Source organism: Centroberyx gerrardi, chromosome 2, assembly GCF_048128805.1.
Source record: "Centroberyx gerrardi isolate f3 chromosome 2, fCenGer3.hap1.cur.20231027, whole genome shotgun sequence".
Lineage (NCBI taxonomy): Eukaryota > Metazoa > Chordata > Actinopteri > Beryciformes > Berycidae > Centroberyx > Centroberyx gerrardi.
The window spans coordinates 12,294,688-12,314,332 of record NC_135998.1 but is presented as its reverse complement, the minus strand read 5'-3'; the positions used below and the strand labels follow the sequence as shown (position 1 = coordinate 12,314,332).

Genomic DNA, 19,645 nt, shown 5'->3' with positions numbered 1-19,645 from the left:
TAAAAGGTCTGACATGTAGCCAGGCTCCAGGCTTAGCCCTCCAGACAAGGGCGATAGATACATATAGGCTCACAAACAGAAGCAGACTGTAAACAATTTCACAGAGCCGGGTAGAGTTTGGTAGAAGAAATGGTGCCGTGCTGCTGCTTTCCAGGCTGTGGATAGAAATACGTCATTTGGTCGCCATATCGTTTTCAGAGACTGGCTTTTTTGGAGACATTTTGACAAACCCCATTTGGACTCATTATTAGCAGCAAGAGGCCTAGCAACAGAGCTCTCCGTTTCAACCACCAGCTGGTCTGGAGTCAATATTGTCTTATACTTATGTAGGGATTTGAACTGGTCACAAACTCGCTTCTCCAACCTGGACAATCTGCACCAGCAAGTTTCATTTCCAATAATGTTTACCAGCTCACTACACTGATTAAGCTAGTTAATCCCAATGTTTGTATTTTCTAAGATTATCAAAAGATAAGATGGTTGGTCAATGATGCTTGAGAAATGAAATTTGGGGAAATACTGAAGTGGATTAAGATTGGCGCCATGATGTAAAACTACAGTCAACAGTCATTTCTGCCAATTCAAACACCATCCCAATGAGCATAGCCCAAGTTTTTTGAGTAGTTCAGCTTGTTGCAACTTACAGTAACACCGTCAGCTTTTTCTCGTTCTTTTCATTTCATTCCAGTCATTTGTCCATGTGAAGATTGGCTATCTTGCCTGTATTTTATGATTTATGACTGATTGATTGAATATGATTTATGCCATTTAATTTTTCTATGTTCCAAAAGATAGATTTATATTAGCTATATCTATCTGGCGTTTTGGGGTGGGGTGGTTTGTGTTATGTGTGTGTGTGTGTGTGTGTGTGTGTGTGTGTGTGTGTGTGTGTGTGTGTGTGTGTGTGTGTGTGTGCATGCGTGCGTGCTTGCAGGCACGTGAACCATTGTGCATGTGTGTTTGTCTCAAAGTCTCAAAATAGCTCTAATGTAGGAAAATAAATTATAGGAGAAGTGTGTGGTAATGAGTGTGTGTGTGTGTGTGTGTGTGTGTGTCTGTGTGTGTGTGTGTGTGTGTGTGTGTCTGTGTGTGTGTGTGTCTGTGTGTGTGTGTGTGTGTGTGTGTGTGTGTGCACGTCTGCAACTGTCTCATCATCTCTTACCTGTTTCTCTTTAAACAGAGCAGCCCAATAGTTCACATTAGAAAGATTTGAGACCGATTATCTTCTAAGAATGTCTTTTTGTATAACAACAGTAGATCCCTTTAATTTAAGACTCATAAGACCAAGTACTGACATACATGATGAGAGAGGCCTATTGCTCTGATTGCACCACCTGTGTTCATTACAGTGGGAGTGTAATAAATCAAAATTCAGCTTCCCAGACAGAGATGATCAGAAACCTTGTTTCTACCTCCTGAGTCTCATTATACTCTATTATGTCCACCATTATTTTTTACTTTCATTCCACTGTCATCATCATGGAGCCTAAACTCTGGACAGAAAGATGTGCTGTTAGGTGTTGTCTCCCTCTCATCATTAATTCCATGGATTACTGGGGTTTTGTTCTCCAGCTCTTGTTTCTGATTCATGTTGCGTTGCATAGTGTTTAATTAGCATGAGTGCCTGTTGCTAACCAGAGGAGACGAAACATACGTTCTGTAAAGGGGAATAAGATAAGGCCGGGCTTCATCTCACATACTCCCACAGAAACACTTTTTAAATAAAATATACAGCACTTCACACAACACTTCACACAATAATCTCTAAGAAGCAAGGCCTTTAAAAGTTCAATGTGTCTTTGTATGAAACAGCTCTGACTACATGTTAAACAGAGTCAAAGTTTCCCATGTGTGTACCCTGCATCAATGGTAAATTAGTTTTATGAATTTCACTGATCATTGGGCCTATTTTATAGTAGAAGGAGCATCTAACTATTCAGAGACAGACTCAGAATGGCCTTTTACAGAAGAAAAACTAATACAATGAAATGCATCTGAACGATCATTATCCACTGAAACAAATTTCCATAGGAAACTCCAGCTATTAACTGGCTTTAGGGTAAGAATATATCATCTTCTCCATTAGCAGGGATTTGATCTGAAACATAAAAAGAGAAATAAACGGAAGTTGTGCTCCCCCCGATCATGCAGGGCTTTTCCCTTTAAAACCAGATTTGATAGGCGATAATCATATTTTACCCAAATGTAGGTTAATCTTTCACAGCCTATGTCTTGGTTTTTCAGGAGGATATTAAAATAATTCATTTTACAAGGGATGCATTCCCATGCAGCACCTCATTCAACCCTTTTGCCTGTATGGATGATCTCCTTAAATGTTGTATTACCCAGACCAATCCTGTTTTTGTCCTTTAATCCTGTTAAGCAATTTGTGTTTGCCTCTGTGTCACAGCTTGCTGTGTATCTGTATGAGTGAATAAACAGGAACACTGATGATGTTGATCATCATGATGCCTCTTATTCAAGGCCGCCCACTGAGAGGACAATCAGGACAGCTATCCTGGCCATGAGCCCAAGGGTGCCCACCGCCCATGGGCCCATGCAGAGTGATCAATCATAGGTCAATTTGTTTTTATAAGTTATTAGTAGTACCCATAAGGTCAAGTATTGCCCTGGTCCTCTGCAGTATTTACAGTGTTCCTGTGTTGGGGAGCCAATCTGTGTCTTATATGTTGATTAAAAGGTAGTTTTCGTTGTAATTTCTTTTGGTCCTTCAAGCTACACTCATGCGCCTTAGTAAAAGAGATGCATTGATTAATGGCATTCCAGATTGAAAACACAAGCATCATTTGTAGATTTGCCATCTTGCTATAGTTGGGAGTCCAGCAAGTCACTTAAATTGCAACTGGCCTCTTGTTGTGAACGGGGCTGACATGAAAAACCAAACAACATCAGTGGTTTTAGTCTCTAAAAGACAATTTTCCTCCATGATCGTAATGAATACTGTGAAACCATTAACCATTAATCCTGCTCCAATAAAGAAAGACATGGTGATATCGGATGCCCGAGTGTGATATGTCTGTTGTAAAGTGATGAAATTAGAATTATTTACCAGCCATTTATTAATCATTTTGACTGGCCCACTAATTTCCGGGCAGAACAGGGGACTCCAAGGGTGTTTGTGAAGGATGAGTGCATCTAAATCAAAGCAGGATGTAATCAGCCATGTAGGGTGTTGAGCTGTCCCAAGGGGATTTAATACTCCATTATTTAAAGCAGGGTATATCAATGTGAAAATAAAACACATACACCGGCAAGAGAATGTCACAAACATCAACATATTTTGTGGTTTCATACCTTATTATCAGATTTGTCGGTTATTTTTTTTATCATATAAATTATTATTTTATTATCATGACAAGTCCCCAACATTTCAATTGGGAAAATTTGTTCTTTCTAACTTTTCATTGCATCTTCTCTCATGTGCTGGTGAAAAATGCACCTGTTACCTGTTAGTTCTTAGTACAGACTTTAACTTAAATTAGTTGCCTCTGTGTTTTTCCTTACAAAGAAAGACCATACCCATTATTACACAACTTTAGCCCCAAATCAAGGCTGTATAGGCCTTTAAAACTCAAAAAAAGTGTAAATTCCTGGTGTCATAACTATACGGAATAATTATTGTCTGTTGGTGGACAATAAATACAACAGATTAATTTTCACACTGAGATATGAGTGTACAGTAGAATATAAGCCTATTCCTACAATAAAATCACTCTAATGTAATCTAGATTTGGAGAATACCATCGGAGGCTGTGGCATTAAAAGTTAGAAAGGCGGACTTATGGCTGGAGCAATTTCCCAGATGTGAAGGAAGGATCGGGGAAAGTGACGTTCTTATCTCACTCATCTTTACAGTAGTCACTGCTGGTTGCACTAGGCTGCTTCCTGATGTGTTTGTGTAGCAAGATGGTGGAAAAGAGTATTGTGTGCTCAACAGCCTTCCCTGGATATATAAATGTTAAAGAAACTAGCAAACTATTCAAACCACTAAAGTTGCAGGTTGTAATTTTTAACTCATCCATGTATGAGGACTTATGTCTCACACTTTCGGCTCAATATGTGGCTCGCACTGCCATCTACTGAAAGGTTTTGCTATCACAGGCTGCAGTGCACCTTTTGAAAACAGGAGGATGCCATCTTCATGAAAGTGAATTCCTTCTTCCTCCTCCTCCTCTTTCTGTTCTTCTTCTTCTTTATCTATATTTTATAAAAAATTCCAGACTTAAGGTCCCTGACTGCTTTCATGCTTTCCTGTCACATCTTCAATAGATTTCTCCTTATTATTCGTTTTCCCTTTCTTTTCCTTTCAGATCAATTCTATGTCCAGTATGGATGTGATTGTAAAAGCAGCGCTGGGATTGATGATAAAGAAAGGGGAAAAATGAAGAAGGGTAATGAGAAAACTGATGAAGGTATGACATGTGGGCCAAGCTGGCATGAAGGCACTTGGCAACCTCACTTTTGGAATTTTCAGTGATTCGCATAAAGCAGGGGAAGAAGAAGAAGAAGAAGAAGAAGAAGAAGAAGAAGAAGAAGAAGAAGAAGAAGAGGAAGAAGAAGAAGAAGAAGGCGGCAGTTGATTGGAAAGGGAACTGGAGTTAAGAAAGTTTCAGATAAGGTCATTAAGTTCAGTTCAATTAACTCCATGTCTGCCACTTTCAGCTTGACTTGCTCACCAGTGTTAGTTTGTAACATTAAGTGAGTGATGCTGTGGATGCCTGTGAAGGTGCCTATTTAATTAATTAAGATGGTGTGACACTAATTAAGGTACCTAATTAGTTACCTTAATTAGCATTGCAAACTTGACACCTAGCCTGTTTCTCTCAAATCTGCCAATTTCAATGAATGCCTAATGTTCCTAGCTAGCTTACGTTTAAGTTTACATTGTAAGTCAATTTGCACAATGATAAAACGATCAGAGAGATTTAAAAAAAAAAAAAACGTAAAAAGAAGGAATGTAATCAATAATCTGGGCAGGTTGGAAGAGGCTCACAAAAACATCTCCACTCAAAACAAACAACCCCCCTAAAAAGAGAAAAAAAAATGAGTTGAAAAACATGATCTAAATTACAACATCAAGATCATAGTGGACATTTTTGGGAAATTAAGAAATTTCCAAATATAATATTTGTAGAACATCTGAGGTCAAGTCTCTGTAAAAAGGTCCTGGTGGCATATGCACTGTACAAATGCATGTGTGTTATGTGTAATGGTGTGTGTGTGTGTGTGTGTGTGTGTGTGTGTGTGTGTGTGTGTGTGTGTGTGTGAGAGAGAGAGAGAAAGAGAGAGAGAGGGAGAGAGAGAGAAAGAGAGAGAGAGAGAGGGAGAGAGTTAGCGCATGCATATGTGAAAAGGGCAAGAAGGAGGGAGAGAAAGAAATTTTGCGTTGAGTCACTGAGACAATACTTCCAGCAGCTTGGTTCACCAGTCAGGTCAGACAAGTTTACATTTGAAATTGTTAAAATATGTGGATTCATTGGAAATGTGAATGTGAAGTTATTCCACAGTTGAGATCCTCTGTATATTAGGGTGAATTTATAGTGAATTGTATGACAGTCTGGGAACATGCAGGTTATCGGTGCCTGATGTTATAAATAACTTCTCTGTATGTGTAGCAGGTTAAATATTTGTATAACATGCTGAAACTGTATTACATGTGAAAGTTCATTTCAGAAAGTGTTCCAAACCCTTGGAGAATAGGGATCTGCCACTTTCTGATACTTTTCTAATGCTTAAGCAGAAGAGCATTTATCTGTTGGTCCGTCTCCTGCTGAAGCACCTGCATACCTTTTCTACCAGCAACTCAACTCTCACTTACAAAAGCCTAGTGGAGGAGTTCAAGAGGTGAGCTTTGTGTTTTGTCAGGATTCTTATGCTTTATGAATGCAACAGTTCCATTCTTTGTTAATAGATATTCCTGCTTTCCCTCGTTGTGTTCTACCTTTGTGTGTTGTCCTGATCAAATCTCTGAACAAAACACAAAAACACTGTTGATTGTTGTGTAGCTGAAGACTGTTGTGCAAGTGCAACTTGAGTGTGTTGCTTCCTCTCCAGGGGATATTAGCATACATTACACAGGAGAACAGACCACTACAGTCATGCATATATGAGGAAAAAAACACAAAAATATATACAGTCCCAGGCTGAAAAGGTCTAAAGAGATCCTGTAAAATAAGATTGAAATTAGGATTCAGAAGCATTGAGAACCTTTCTTATGCTGATTTATGGGGTATGTTTATATAATTTAATTTCTTTAAACCTTTTCAGCCTGGGACTCTGAGAAATTTAGTTTCATAGATGTTGTCTAATGACACGCTTTTGTCCAGAAACATGCCACTATTAAATCATAGGAAACCACGTTTTGAGACTGTGTATGCAGCACCCAAAAGGTTAAGCCATGGTGGGGACTCATTCATAAGCCAGGCAAAGACAAACAACCAACTGTAATTTACACCAGGTTTGCTACAGTGGCTGCAACAGTCATGTTTACTGTGCTGAGAAAGTCTGTCAAATCAAATGATACACTTTAATATGCTTCCAGGTTGTAGAAGTTCTTTTATTGTCCTTATATTTCACAAGTAACTGTCATCTTTAGTGGAGGTAGTTTCTCTGACAGACCAGTGAGTGAGCACTCGATGATGCGTGTAAGCCCGCTCCCGTTTCCAGTAAAAGGAAGCAACTTAACTTAGTCAAATCAACTTCACAAACATCAAACCATTTCTGTCCACCAATAATTTGGAAACCGTTTCGATTACTGTAATTCTTTGTCTCTGTTTCTAGCAAAACGTTTCTCTCCACTGTACAGCTAGTCCAAAATGCAGCTGCCAGGATTTTAACTGGCACCAAAAAACGAGAGCATAGGCTATTTCGCCAATTCTTGCATCCTTGCAGTGGTTGCCTGTTTTGAATTAAAGGAAGTTTCCCAATTCCCAGTTGTCTGCAAGTTGCACCTTTAAAACACTAGTAAACAAAATAATTTTTGCCTCAAGTTTTCCTCATTATTTAAAATGAGGGCCACCCAATATTTAACCCTATAAGCCACACGTAAACCCACCAAACAGGCTCAAAACTGTTTAAAGGGTCCATTACAAATCTTAAAATATTATGTCTAAAAGCTGTAATAGTCGCCAGTATTTGATCTGAACTCGTGTCCCCAGTCTCTGAGAGTCAGCAATACCGTCAGAGTCACAAAGGCCTATACTAACTTGTTAACTGAAATGAAAACAAATCAGTAGCAGTCGGTCAGGGGTCTCAACAAATACAAACATATGTATTGTAGTCATATTAAATCCTATGCATTCACTGCCTAAACATAGCGTGTACTGTGCAGTCCAGCAAGAATCCAAAAACATCCCCGAGCAAAGCCCACGTAAGTTCCCGGGAGCATTGCGCTTAAGTGCGCATGCGTGGTTGTTTGTTTGAGCTAGTGGTTCAGAGCAGCAGCGCTACCCTCATTTCTTGTAACTTGAGTTGTTGCTGAGATTTGGTGTGTTAGCCAACAGCAAGGCCCAGGAGGAAACGTGGACGACGTGCTTTACCTTCTTCACCCACCCGCTTTTGTTTAACCGTGTTGATAGTCCGTTGGCGTGAATTAACCTAAATTACACAGAGCTAAAATGACTGAACAATCCTCGCTGTTACTACGTAAACAACTAGCAGGTAAGTTAGCTAGTTACAGCTTATTTGTTAGGTGGCTAATCAGCTGAGACTGAGCCACAGCTGTCTTGTTGTGGTTGTTTTCTCAGTGGGCTGGCATAAGTTTCTTTAAACAGGGATCTAGATACTGTACAACTTAAGCGAACATGTTTAGTAAAATCCGCTTGAACAGATAGCTTGCTAGACTGGCTGTTAGCTAAGTTGCGGCATTCATTTCGGCTAGCTAGCTAGCAGCTAGTGTCAGTAGCTAATCACTGCTGGTAGCGTTTCAAAATTCCCATGCCATGTCACACACATGACATGTGCCCGTCTGTCTGTTAAAGAGATGTAACTACCAGCTCAGTGTTGTCAGTCCTCCTCCAGACACGTCTCCTCCGGCTTTCTACTGACATTGAGGCCACTTCTAGTGGAAGTTATGTTAGATAAAATCCCTGGCCACGAATAGTCTGAAGCATGAAATATAGGCCATGTTGATTTCAGTTTTGTTTGATTACACGGGGGTAATTGGATCTTTTATTTCAGAGCTCAACAAGAACCCAGTGGAGGGCTTTTCTGCGGGTCTTATAGACGATGATGACATCTACCAGTGGGAAGTGGTCGTCATTGGACCTCAAGATACACTGTTGTGAGTGAAATATGTGACTAGAGATTTTACCTTCCCTGTTAGCTCAGATCTCTGCTCACTCATACTGACATCCTGTCTCTCATTTGCAGTGAAGGAGGTTTCTTCAAAGCCAACCTGACCTTTCCCCATGACTACCCTCTGAGGCCTCCCAAGATGAAGTTCATCACAGAACTCTGGCATCCCAATGGTAAGGGCCACCTTGTTTCTAATGAATCTGAATCAGTCAATTTATTCTGTGCTATCTAGAGCGGACAAGACAATCAGTACAAACAACAACATAGACTATAAAAACATACAGCATACAGTGGAGGTGTGGCCTTGGCTATCCCACCTCAACAAAAGTTCAAGGACATTTTAGTAAATCCCAAGTTGTTGGCCAATTAACTAAATTTCGAATTTAATGATACAAATTGGGGAGGGAAGTGGTATATTTGTTGATTTGAAAATCTTTGCTAAACTAGAAGGTAATAAGTAGAATTCATCATGTATTGGGTGAGATCAGTAGTGATCAGTAAAGATTTTGTGAGCTTTCTTTCTTTCTTTCTTTCTTTCTTGTATATAGTTTGTACAGGCCAGCTAGCTGTGTGCCTGAGGCTTACCTAGGATTTTTTGGGGCCATATTTACCATGCTTGACAGTTAAATCCTGTTTTTGACACCAAGACTCCCGTACCGCATGACCAATATTTATAAGCAAAAGTTTTGGCTTGAGAAATAACTCTCCTTTAGCTTTTTATTTATTTATTCAGACGGTTGGGGAGTAGAAAGTGAGACAGAGTGGGGTAGACACAGAGAAAGCTCTGGCAGGATTGCAGCCCTGGGCCAGCAGGGACACACGTGGCTCCAGAAGCGGCAGACTTAACCGCTCGACTATCTCTGGGGAGATTATATTCTGACATTTAGAAATTTAGTTGCTTATTTTCTTCACCATGCTACTGTCATAATGTCTGAAAACAAGTTTCTCTACTGGCATTTCACTAAATTGAAACAGTCATTCATGCCAGTGGGCACCAGTCGCCACAAGATGGGATGTTAGCTTGCAGCTAGCGGTACCTATTAATTTAAATTGGAAATGCTAAGAACATTCATAAGATGTTTACAGTGTAGATTAAGGACTGGCTACTCCATTATGTGTCAGTTTTGGCCTTTCCTGCTTTTCAGAAACAGGTCTAGTGGCATAGCATGAGAACAAATTTACTGAGGGACAAATTTTCTCCTGACATGCTTGATGTGTGTGGAAATAAATAAAATTCAAAATATTATGGCATCCAGGGAGATAATAGGATTTACCAGGTATGCGTAAGTCCGATCTGCTACCTTTGGTACAAACAAGTTTATCAGTAATATCTGTACTATTTTCCTTTCCTTTCTCCTTATTAATTTCCTTTTTGTTCTTCCATCAGTGGCAAAAAACGGCGATGTGTGCATCTCTATCCTGCATGAGCCTGGAGAGGACAAGTACGGCTATGAGAAACCTGAGGAGCGCTGGCTGCCGATCCACACAGTGGAGACCATCATGATCAGTGTTATCTCCATGTTGGCAGACCCCAATGGAGACTCTCCCGCCAATGTGGATGCAGCTGTAAGTGCCACTTCAGTCTTACATTAGGAGACTCTCAAGCTGGGGCTAGATCCAATACCAGACAGACCGTATCTACCATTGGTGCATATGTGGCAGACTGGATTTCAACCTGAACCTGAGGAATCAGCACATAGAGTCAAACCCTTCATCATCTGTTATCCACATGTATGTCATATACTGTATGTGTGTGTGCAAATCAGAATGTGTGTCAAGGTTTAAAGGAAAGCCAGTGTAGAAGTAACAAAGTGATGACAAGTGATGAAGCCAAACATCTATTAGTCAGCCATAGTGTGGCTGTGATTGGTTCAGTTTACACTCCACACACTGGACACCCAAAGGTGTTTGCTGGTCAAAGCTATGTATTGTGTACTTGGTCACTTCAGTCAGTGCATCAATGAGAACCATAATAGACTAATCCAACCACAAAGGGCTCGGGCCTCGTGGCTATTCATAGTATTCCCATGATGTCACATGCATGTCCTACCAATATTGTGCTTTACCATATACACAGCTCATGGTCTGTCACTGTCATTTGATTATAATCACCGGTTAATTTATTACAATCACAGCTATTTTCCTACCAAGATGGCCGTGGGGATATGTAACAGAATACTATGAACATTTTGCCTGGTTAGGCAGAGCTATACTGCAAAACAACATTGGTAGTTTACTAGGGGAAGGTAAACCAATTAAGAAATGGTGCCCCATGACACTGAATAAACATTATTCCTTTTACATTGGGCGTCCTTTTATGAAGCTCATAATCATAATTAGAATATGTACAAAAATTGTTGATGTGGCGCTGTTGTGCTTTGCCATGCCCTGCAGAAAGAGTGGAGGGAGGATCCCACAGGAGAGTTCAAAAGAAAGGTGGCACGCTGTGTACGGAAGAGTCAAGAGATGGCTTTTGACTAGAGCCTCACTACAGGCATCAGCCCAGAGTAAGTACCGCCTCCTGTCAGGATTTATAGCTGTTCGAACCTCGCAAGGGGAAGAAATGGGAAGGACCGTGCGTGATTGAGGTTTGTGAGGTTGTATACTCATTTTTTTTGTTACTAGGAAAGTTATCACCTAGATGAGGAGCAACTGTTGTGCTGCTGATCACATACAGATCGTTTGTCACAATATTATACATGGTTTTATACATATTACTGAAATACTATTTGTATTGTCATGAATATAACCAAATGGCAGTGATGTTTTGTTTTGTTTTTCAGGTTGGAACTAATCAACAGGGGATTGAACTAGGGATTGCACTTGGGTTTGCACTTAAGTCAGCTAGGAAGACCACTTGGCAGAACTTTTGCAATGTCTACTAGCCACCCACAGAAGAATAAGACACACAGGAAATCTGTTTATTAAGCCATGAATACTTTAGTACCATTGGCTGTGGTTTAAAAAAAAAAAAAAAAAAAAATATCTTGACATTGTTGAGCAGTCAAATATTTTTTTCTCTGCTAGTATCAGTTTGAGAGCCATTCTTCATATTTCTGCATACGGCTGAATGAGCAGCAGCATTCACGCTGCCTGAAGTTTTGTTTTACTTTCAAATGTTTAACATCCGCTTATATAGGCCCGTAGTACATCTTCAGGTGTTGAAAAGATTATGTAGCTTTTGAATTTTTTTTTGTTTTTATTCAACTCTCTTCTTCAACACACTGTACTTAGCATGTTAAATTGACTGAATTCAGGTTATTTGAGAACAGAGAAAATGATAACTGGCACTATTCATTCCTGCGTAGATGCACATTATGAAAGTTCTTCCACCTATGTGTTCACACCAATTTCAATATGTCTGTTGCATTTCTTTACCAACAAAATGACAGTGTAAGGGGTTTATTTGTGCTGACTTTTTAGCAATATTTGTTACTCCAAATCCATGTGACGCTTACTTTCACCAGTGGCAGAGCAGAACAGTCTTTTGGCTGTCTCTAAAAAGCTATGATGGAAATGAGGTCGTTGCTCTGAAAGATGTAATTGGATAAGCCGTGCATGCTGTGTTTTCCTTTTACCAACGGCCCTCTAATGCGAGACATTTTATTTGTAAAAATTCAGCATAGAAGCTCTTGCGACTAGTCAACCTTTTTGTCAGTTGCTTCGAATGATTTGTGTTTGAAAAAAGAAAAGAAAAAAAAAAAAAAGTCTGCCAACCCCAAGATAAAATCAAAGCATTTTCAACTAAACATCAATATTTAATTCATAGGAAGATATGAAAATATACAGCCTACTGTTCTCCATGTTATGTAAATACTCATCAGATTTCTGCCAGGTGAATGTGTGGAGAAAATATCCCCTTTGATAATGCACCATTTTCTCACCTGAGTTCACTTTTTATTTATTTAGGTTACGATTATTTTGATGCATGTCTCTTGTTTTGAAGGGCTTTTATTCCTTTATTTTCAACCTGCCACACTGAGCCATCCACTCTACAGTTATGTCATCAATTATGCAATTTTGGGGTTTGGCGCATTTGCGGTCATTAAAGAGATGGAGAGACCAACAATGTTTTTCCTCGTCCCTGCACCTCCGAAATGTTCTGCAGAGAAAGTGCTCCTTCTCTTAAGGGGAAACCATCACACAATGCTGCCTTAAAAATTTGTTTCACTGCAAGCAAAGGAAACTTTTCTTCAGTGACGTCTGCATCAGGAGGCTTCTCTTCTGTTTTGAGTCCAGAAAAAAGATTTTTGGACAAACCAAAAAAAGCTATGAATTGAAGCATGAAACACCAATAAATATTTTTTGTAATGAAGATCAATGCTACAACAGTATTTTTATCTATGTAAATATTAACTGTATCATAGAAGGCAAGTTGTTTGACCTCGTTTGTATTCCCTTGGAGAAACTGTCATACATTTTAACATTGCACATGTACAGAGAGAAAAGTGCTTCCGCCTTTCTCATGCGAGAGGCGGCGCGTGTTGCCATAGTCCAGTAGCGCTTCAAAGCCCAGCCACAGTTCAAGGGTCTCCTGGTCAAGTGATTTAGTAAAATGTTTGAAATAGCACTTTTTATGCTCTTAGTAAGGATGTTTTTGGTTGAGTTACAGGTGTGCAATTTCACCCATTGATGAGATCATATGAATATGTTAGATTGTGAGAACAAGCAATAAAGCTCAGTGTGGATATTCTTGACTGATGATGTGGAATTTCTCTACCCATTACTTTTATTTATTTAGTAGTTTATTTGATAGGGACAGTTCAGTTAACAGAATTACACGTCACAATTGAAATATAAAAGATGTATGCACATGGAGTTTGTAGCTACTGCTAATTTCCAACCCTAGTCCTTATTTGGCATTTTAAATAGACAACTATCTAAAATTACTTGTATAGGCTAATTAAAGGTACAAATATAAAAAATAGCCTACATTATACATATGAGTTAGCCTTCAAAGTTTTTAAAAACCTGATATACAACAGACTAGAATACAACTTCATATTTCCTTCAGCATTACTTTAACAGTCATTAACTGAAAGTTTCAGTTTCACTATGCTCCCAATTTTATGCATTACTTTTATTTCAATTAGCTGTCTTATTTGACTTTTATTACTATGAATATATTATTCTGATTTTCATTGTTGTATCTATCTTCTCATTTTAAGCACTTTGTATTGCCATCTTGCATGAAAGGTGCTATATAAAGTTTGATTGATTAGAATTAAACATTAGATTAGCCATTTAGTTTGTTTCTAAGCGTAAGGTGCAGTAAGGACAAAATACAGTGCCACATGCATTTCCAATCTCCATGATTGCTTTATTGAATTAAGCACCAGCTCAATATGATTAACAACCAGACAAGCAAGGACACATCCTTGGACTCATATTCAGTATAAAATCATCTTAGCCACACAAAAGCAGAACCCGCCCCACCCCAACCCCCCAAAAAAGGGAAAAACAAACAAAAATCCATCCGTCTTGCACGTGTAGAATAGAAACCGGGGGTCCTGAGTCGTTCACTGTCCAGGAGCTGACAGGCTTTTGTTCATGAACTGCTTCTTGACAAAGCACATCCACCACTGAAAGAAACAAACCACTGTTAGGAGGAATCTTTTCAGTTAAACCAGCCATGGCTACATTTAAAAAAAAAAAAAAGCATCTTGGTACCAACATCATTTTTTAATCACAAGTCAAGAGTACAAAACTTATCTCCCAAACCGACGATCAAGATGTTAATATATACTGGGTGAGCAAGATAAACAATGCTCCATCAAGCAAATGCTGAGAGGAGAGGGAGTATTTATACATAATGTGCATCAATTGCTCAAATCCTTGCAGAGTAAGAGGCATGAAGAGTAGTTGTGGTAACCTGGGACCATTCGCCTTGTGAATCAGTAATTTTTACACTGCATGAACTGACCAATGGTGAGCAGTCTCACTCACAAGCAACTGGCCAGGTAGGGAGCAGGGATAAATAGAAGCATGATCAATTTTCACTGACATTTTTTTTTGTTACTTTTACACAGCGTTTCATCTTACACTGCAGGAAACAATGTATCTCTTATGACAAACTATCTTGCAGACTGATCATCTCTGCAAAGATGGTTCCTACTATAGGTTTCCCCTCGCACTATCACCGCTAATTTCACACAACTCCCACAGTCCTTGTATTGAAAAAGAACTATATGTCATCACCACAAATGTGCCGTGGGGCTGTAAAGAATCTGCTCTTGTTTTGAACAGTTTTCCTTGCTAGACATAGACTTTTAGGTTATGGACAGCAACCCCCTTTTTGCTGTTGACTATTAACAGGGTTCCCACACTTCACTTAAACATCAAATTCAAGGATTTTACAATGACTTTTAAGGTCTTGTGTGGTGAGATTCAAGACCTCAAACTTGTTTTGGGGTAAGACATGACATTGGCCACAATTAAACATTGTAGATGATCATGATTTTGTCAAGTCAACAAGTCCTGGTTTAATCAACACAAATCTCCATCCCAGGGTTTTCCTCAGTGTTGATGCCAGAATGGAGAGCTGAGGCATATTAATGAATTTGGGTGCTATATTTAAATAATAAAAAAAATCAAGTACTTTCAAGGCCATCCATTCATTTTCAAAAGCTTTTAAGGCTTTGTTTTATTTTTATTTTCAAGGCCAATAGGAACCCAGTATTCAGCAACTAAATAGCTCAACTCAAATTTCATGTTAGTCTCAGTGTTTCACATGAGTAAAACCACCTCGCACATACTGACTCAATAATTATATTGTGGATAAAGGTTACTGGCAATTTTCCACGTTTATGATATCTGGAAAGACTTTTACTAAGCCAAAAGGTGGGTCAGAGCAGGAATGACTTGACACTGCTATATACTTGCTTGTCATCTTTACTAAGATTTTGAAGCCAGATCCGAATTTCCAAATACCTGGTGCAAGCGCTCTGTGCAATCACAGCTTTAGAGGCTTTATTTTCGGAAAATGTGGGGACTGTCTCACCTTGCTGGGTTTGTCCGTCTGGGGGTCAAACACGCGGTCACATAGCCTCAAACCGGTCTCTTGGCGGATCTGCTGGAGGTACGCCCTCATGGTCTCTGGAAAGGGAACACAGCCACCAACATCACTACCATCCCGACATCAACAACTGCTGTTTGGTTTAAAGTCCCCATGAAGTGAACTCACATTACTTTTACTTCCTGGAAAACAGAGTATCTTTAATGGTGACCTCATGCTGCACCAGTAGCATCAAATAAAACTGCCTTTCTCTCCCAAACTGATATTCCATTGGTTTAGACTTCGGAATGCTCCCTCACTGTGTTATGTCCCACCTCAACATCCTGTTTCAACAGGAAATACATCAAATCAAGGAAGTAAAGATGCAGTTTCATGGGGTCTTTAAGAGTTCACACCATGAGTATTACGAGACAAGTAGCACAGTGCAGTACATCTGGTATTTAGTTAATGACTGCTACACTGAAAGTTAAAAAGGTGGAAAAGACCTAAGGCATAGCAATAATTGTTGACCATGCACCTTTAACATGTTCTTATCTTTACAGAGAGGAGACATGGGGCATATAGTGAGGGGAAGACACAGTAAAGACAACGATGGGGTTCATTCCCAGGCCAAAACGGGAATGTGCTACTTCAGAGGGACACGTCTTAACTTCAACATATCATCTCTAGGCATGAATGAATATCAGCACCCATATCTATTTATCTATCTAAGCTTCAAAGGATAATAGCACTGATATTGGCACAATGACCGAGGCTCACGGCCACACAAGCATCAATATATCAGCACTTCCCAATCCCAGATATTTAATGCTTATGGGCCCAGGTCAGCATGGCTATTTTGGGCTTGATGTTCGTTCAGGCAGAGCATTGCTCGCAGTGTAAGAAGGGGAAAAGGAAACTGTTGCCAATTCAGTGCAGGGCAGTGGAACAGCACTGGTGGGACTCCATGCTAAAACTTAACTGCTAACGCTCACTGCTAATTTAGTGTAATGTCCTGAGCAGAGGTGGGAAGTAACAGAATAAAAATACTTTGTTACTGTACAAGTCACAAAGTAAGATTTTCAAGTATTTGTACTTTACTCAAGTTTTTCTTTCACTTAAGACTTTTCACTTTTACTCACTACATTTCAAAAGAAAAATCTATACTTTCTACTCACTACATTTTCAAAACAGACTTGTTACTCTCTGGAAATCAATTGATTTTTTTTTTCTCCTGCATCTTGATCAAAACCAAATGTGATTGGCTGCTTGTTCACCAAAGCGACACCAAAAAAGGAGGGAAAGGGACAGGGAGAGAAGCACCACGATGAAGAGAGAAGCAACAAGAGAGAAGAGAATTAACATTAGTGAATTTAGCTGCTAGAATTAACATTAGTGATTTGAGGTGCAGACTCTTCCCCACTGTGATTCAGAGGAACATTCAACAGAGAACCAGTTTAGTACATTAGAAATGCCTTTTTTAGACTACTTTTACTTTTAACACTTTAAGTAAATTTAAGCCCATGTACTTTTATACTTGGACTTGAGTAAAGGATTTGAAATGGTACAACTTTTACCAGAGTATATTTTTAGATGCGTATTTGCACTTTTACTTGAGTAAGGGATTTGTGTACTTCTGCCACCTCTGGTCCTGAGAGACTGTGAATAAGACTCTTTCAGGTCTTGGTAAACCTCCCAGACGGCACTTAGCAGGCCATGTGCCCTTTCTGCTCTGTAGTGTGCAGTGTTGGTTCTTACCCTCCTCCTGCTTGTTGCCAGGCTTGACGTACATGGCATTGAGAGGGAAGCCGGGCTCTCCGGGGATGGGAAAGTTGGTGATGCCCAGAGTGTACATCTCCTTCTCTCCCTGGCCCCTAGAGCTGCACTGGAAAGACCAAAACAACACCAGTACAGAGGGTGAGATCACTAGGAAAAAACCAAGCTCATCTGTTTTACTTATGCCCATTCAGTTAGGCATTAAACAAATTATCCCTATATTTGTGTATAATTCTTAACAACACTATATTGTGATTCCTTGTACTTCTTTATTGTTAAACTACTGGCAATTCTTGAACTTTGCCTTGTTCTCAGCAGCTAAGGGCCTAAACTGTAAACATATTATCATGATACAATTTTTAAAAAATGACAATAAATTAGTATGTGAGGAATCTAGTTTTTTTTGCATTTCAATTATCAACTGATGAGCCCCTAAAGATCATCTTGCAATCCCCTTGTGGGTCCTGACCCTCTGGTTGAGAACCACAGCTTTAGCACATGTCTTTCACTTATCACTGTCACTTCAATAAAGCCAGTGTAAATTACAGATGTTGCCCGCTGTAAATCCTGTAACAAATTGTGCAGTTTACCTTCTGTAGCTTCTTTAGGCATTCAGATATGTACAGTGTGATATAGATCAGCGTCCTGTCCGCCTCGTTCTGAAAAACACACACAAACACACACACACATCTCACTGGTTGCAATACTTGAAATAACCCAGAAAAATCCTGTATTTTGTCTAATGCATTGATATTTACAAAAGGTGGACTTGTGATCAGTACAGTTCCAGTCTGGCCTGACCAGTATTGGGCTGTGTAGTTAAAAAGCTATGAAACTATGAGAAGATTGTATTGCTGAGGGGAACACAAGCAAGCCGGGGCATGTGGGAGAGCAGAGACAACGGCCTCAAGGCACAAACAGAGAGGCAGGTCTACGAGAATTTTTTTTTTTTTTTTTTAAATACAGGAAAAAGACATACTTGCCCCTCACTTGAATATTTTAACTGTCAGTGAAAAAAATCTAAACCTCTGTTTTGTTTATGGTTGGATTTACTTTTACATATTTGGCTGGTTCCACCGTCAACAGACTGTAAAAGAAGAACTGACAACTGATCAAACATCCTACGTCAGTACTAATCTTTTTAGGTTTATGCATGTAGACATTCACTTCCCTAAAACACTTTTGTCATTCGGACTCAAATAGAGCAAGCATGCGAGCTGCCATGCATCGGAGACCAACACAAGTGACAATACATTTCTCACCTTGATTTCATAGTTCTTAAAGAAGACATTGGCTTTGAAGTAGTAGATAGCCTCATCGATGATATCTGAGTCTGCGGCTGCAATGACAGAAAACAAGGCTGAGTACTCAGGTGTGTGAAATTATTCATCTGCCAACACACAGAAGAACAAACACTTAGCTCCAACTTTTAAAAGACATTAATCCTAAACCTTGACATTGTGCCCCATGTCCACAAAATCTAATACAGTACATACAATTCATGCAGAATTTGAAAATGACAGATGACAATTATGACAGTCTGCCTTAAAGAGGCTAAAATTGAGGAGGCACACACCAGACCTTATATGGAAGCGACATGCATCTGCAGCTGAGTAACGTGTCACAACAGGGAATGAACCCTGGAAAAGCTGATTGAAGAGGGTAAATAACTACATCGTTTAAAGTAACTGACAATTATTTAATGTCTATGAACAAGAGGAGGACTTCCTGGAAAACTTTGCTGTCACGGCACATCAGAAGAAGCAAAAACAAAGACATAATATAACTTAACCGTACTCTGTTTCGGAGCTGGTCCCTTGAACTGGGTTTTGAGGGGAAGCAAAGCCATGTTCCCCACCGGTTTGGTCTCAGAACCCACATAGCTGGAGTGGTACGCCTGGAGAGGAGAGGAGAGGAGACCAAGTAAGTTGCTGTCACATATTTTCGTACTGAGTAACGTTACCTGGCTAGCAAAATCACAGTATGAATAACACCTAAGACTGTTGTCACCCATGTTATGCTATCACATCGCCGAATGATGCCATTATTAGCCGTAAAATGACCGTTTTTGAAGGTATGAAAGCACGTATTTGTATGTTTTTCTGGCAGTTCCATCATCACTTAATTCCGAGCTAGCATGCTAACTCGGCTAGCCACAAGACTCGTCATTCTTCCTCGGAGGCCCCTCCATCACCGAGGGGAGTTTCGGTGCAAATTTTACTCACAACCTTCGCAAGAAAAAGCTGGTTATGCTTGTCGGTATTTTGGGGTTTTTACTCACCGGCATCTTGATTGATAAATATCTGTCCTACTGCTCGGCGAAAGAAAAATGTCAGCGCTGCAGGACGCTGTTTCCGCCTGTCCCACCCTACGGAGCTAGTCAGGAAGTGGACAGGTGTTATGCGCTGTAGTGACCACAAGGAGGCGACAACAAACCGTTTTTTACCCCCTGTACAGACTATAGACTGTAAAAGTCAGAATTCTGAGAAAAAAGTCAGAACTCAAATAATTTATTCATGTGGCCCCAATCGTCTTCTGTAGTACATGTAAGGTACATTC

At 39.7% G+C, this 19,645-nt stretch overlaps 2 protein-coding genes across 2 annotated transcripts; one reads left to right on the top strand and one right to left on the bottom strand.

Moving 5' to 3' along the window:
- Positions 1–7,465: 7,465 nt before the first annotated feature.
- ube2g1b (ubiquitin-conjugating enzyme E2G 1b (UBC7 homolog, yeast)) lies at positions 7,466–13,006 on the top strand. The gene is made up of 6 exons (XM_071913584.2): positions 7,466–7,680; positions 8,200–8,302; positions 8,392–8,489; positions 9,704–9,882; positions 10,711–10,823; positions 11,100–13,006. Exons 1-5 carry the CDS (start codon positions 7,638–7,640, stop codon positions 10,795–10,797), a joined length of 510 nt encoding a protein of 169 aa, XP_071769685.1. The 5' UTR covers positions 7,466–7,637; the 3' UTR covers positions 10,798–10,823; positions 11,100–13,006.
- Positions 13,007–13,611: 605 nt separating this feature from the next.
- Positions 13,612–19,493, bottom strand: arpc3 (actin related protein 2/3 complex, subunit 3). The gene is made up of 7 exons (XM_071913586.2): positions 19,368–19,493; positions 18,884–18,983; positions 18,349–18,425; positions 17,677–17,745; positions 17,069–17,195; positions 15,317–15,411; positions 13,612–13,898 (listed from the first exon to the last, which is right to left on the bottom strand). Exons 1-7 carry the CDS (start codon positions 19,371–19,373, stop codon positions 13,836–13,838), a joined length of 537 nt encoding a protein of 178 aa, XP_071769687.1. The 5' UTR covers positions 19,374–19,493; the 3' UTR covers positions 13,612–13,835.
- Between the last annotated feature and the right edge of the window lie 152 nt (positions 19,494–19,645).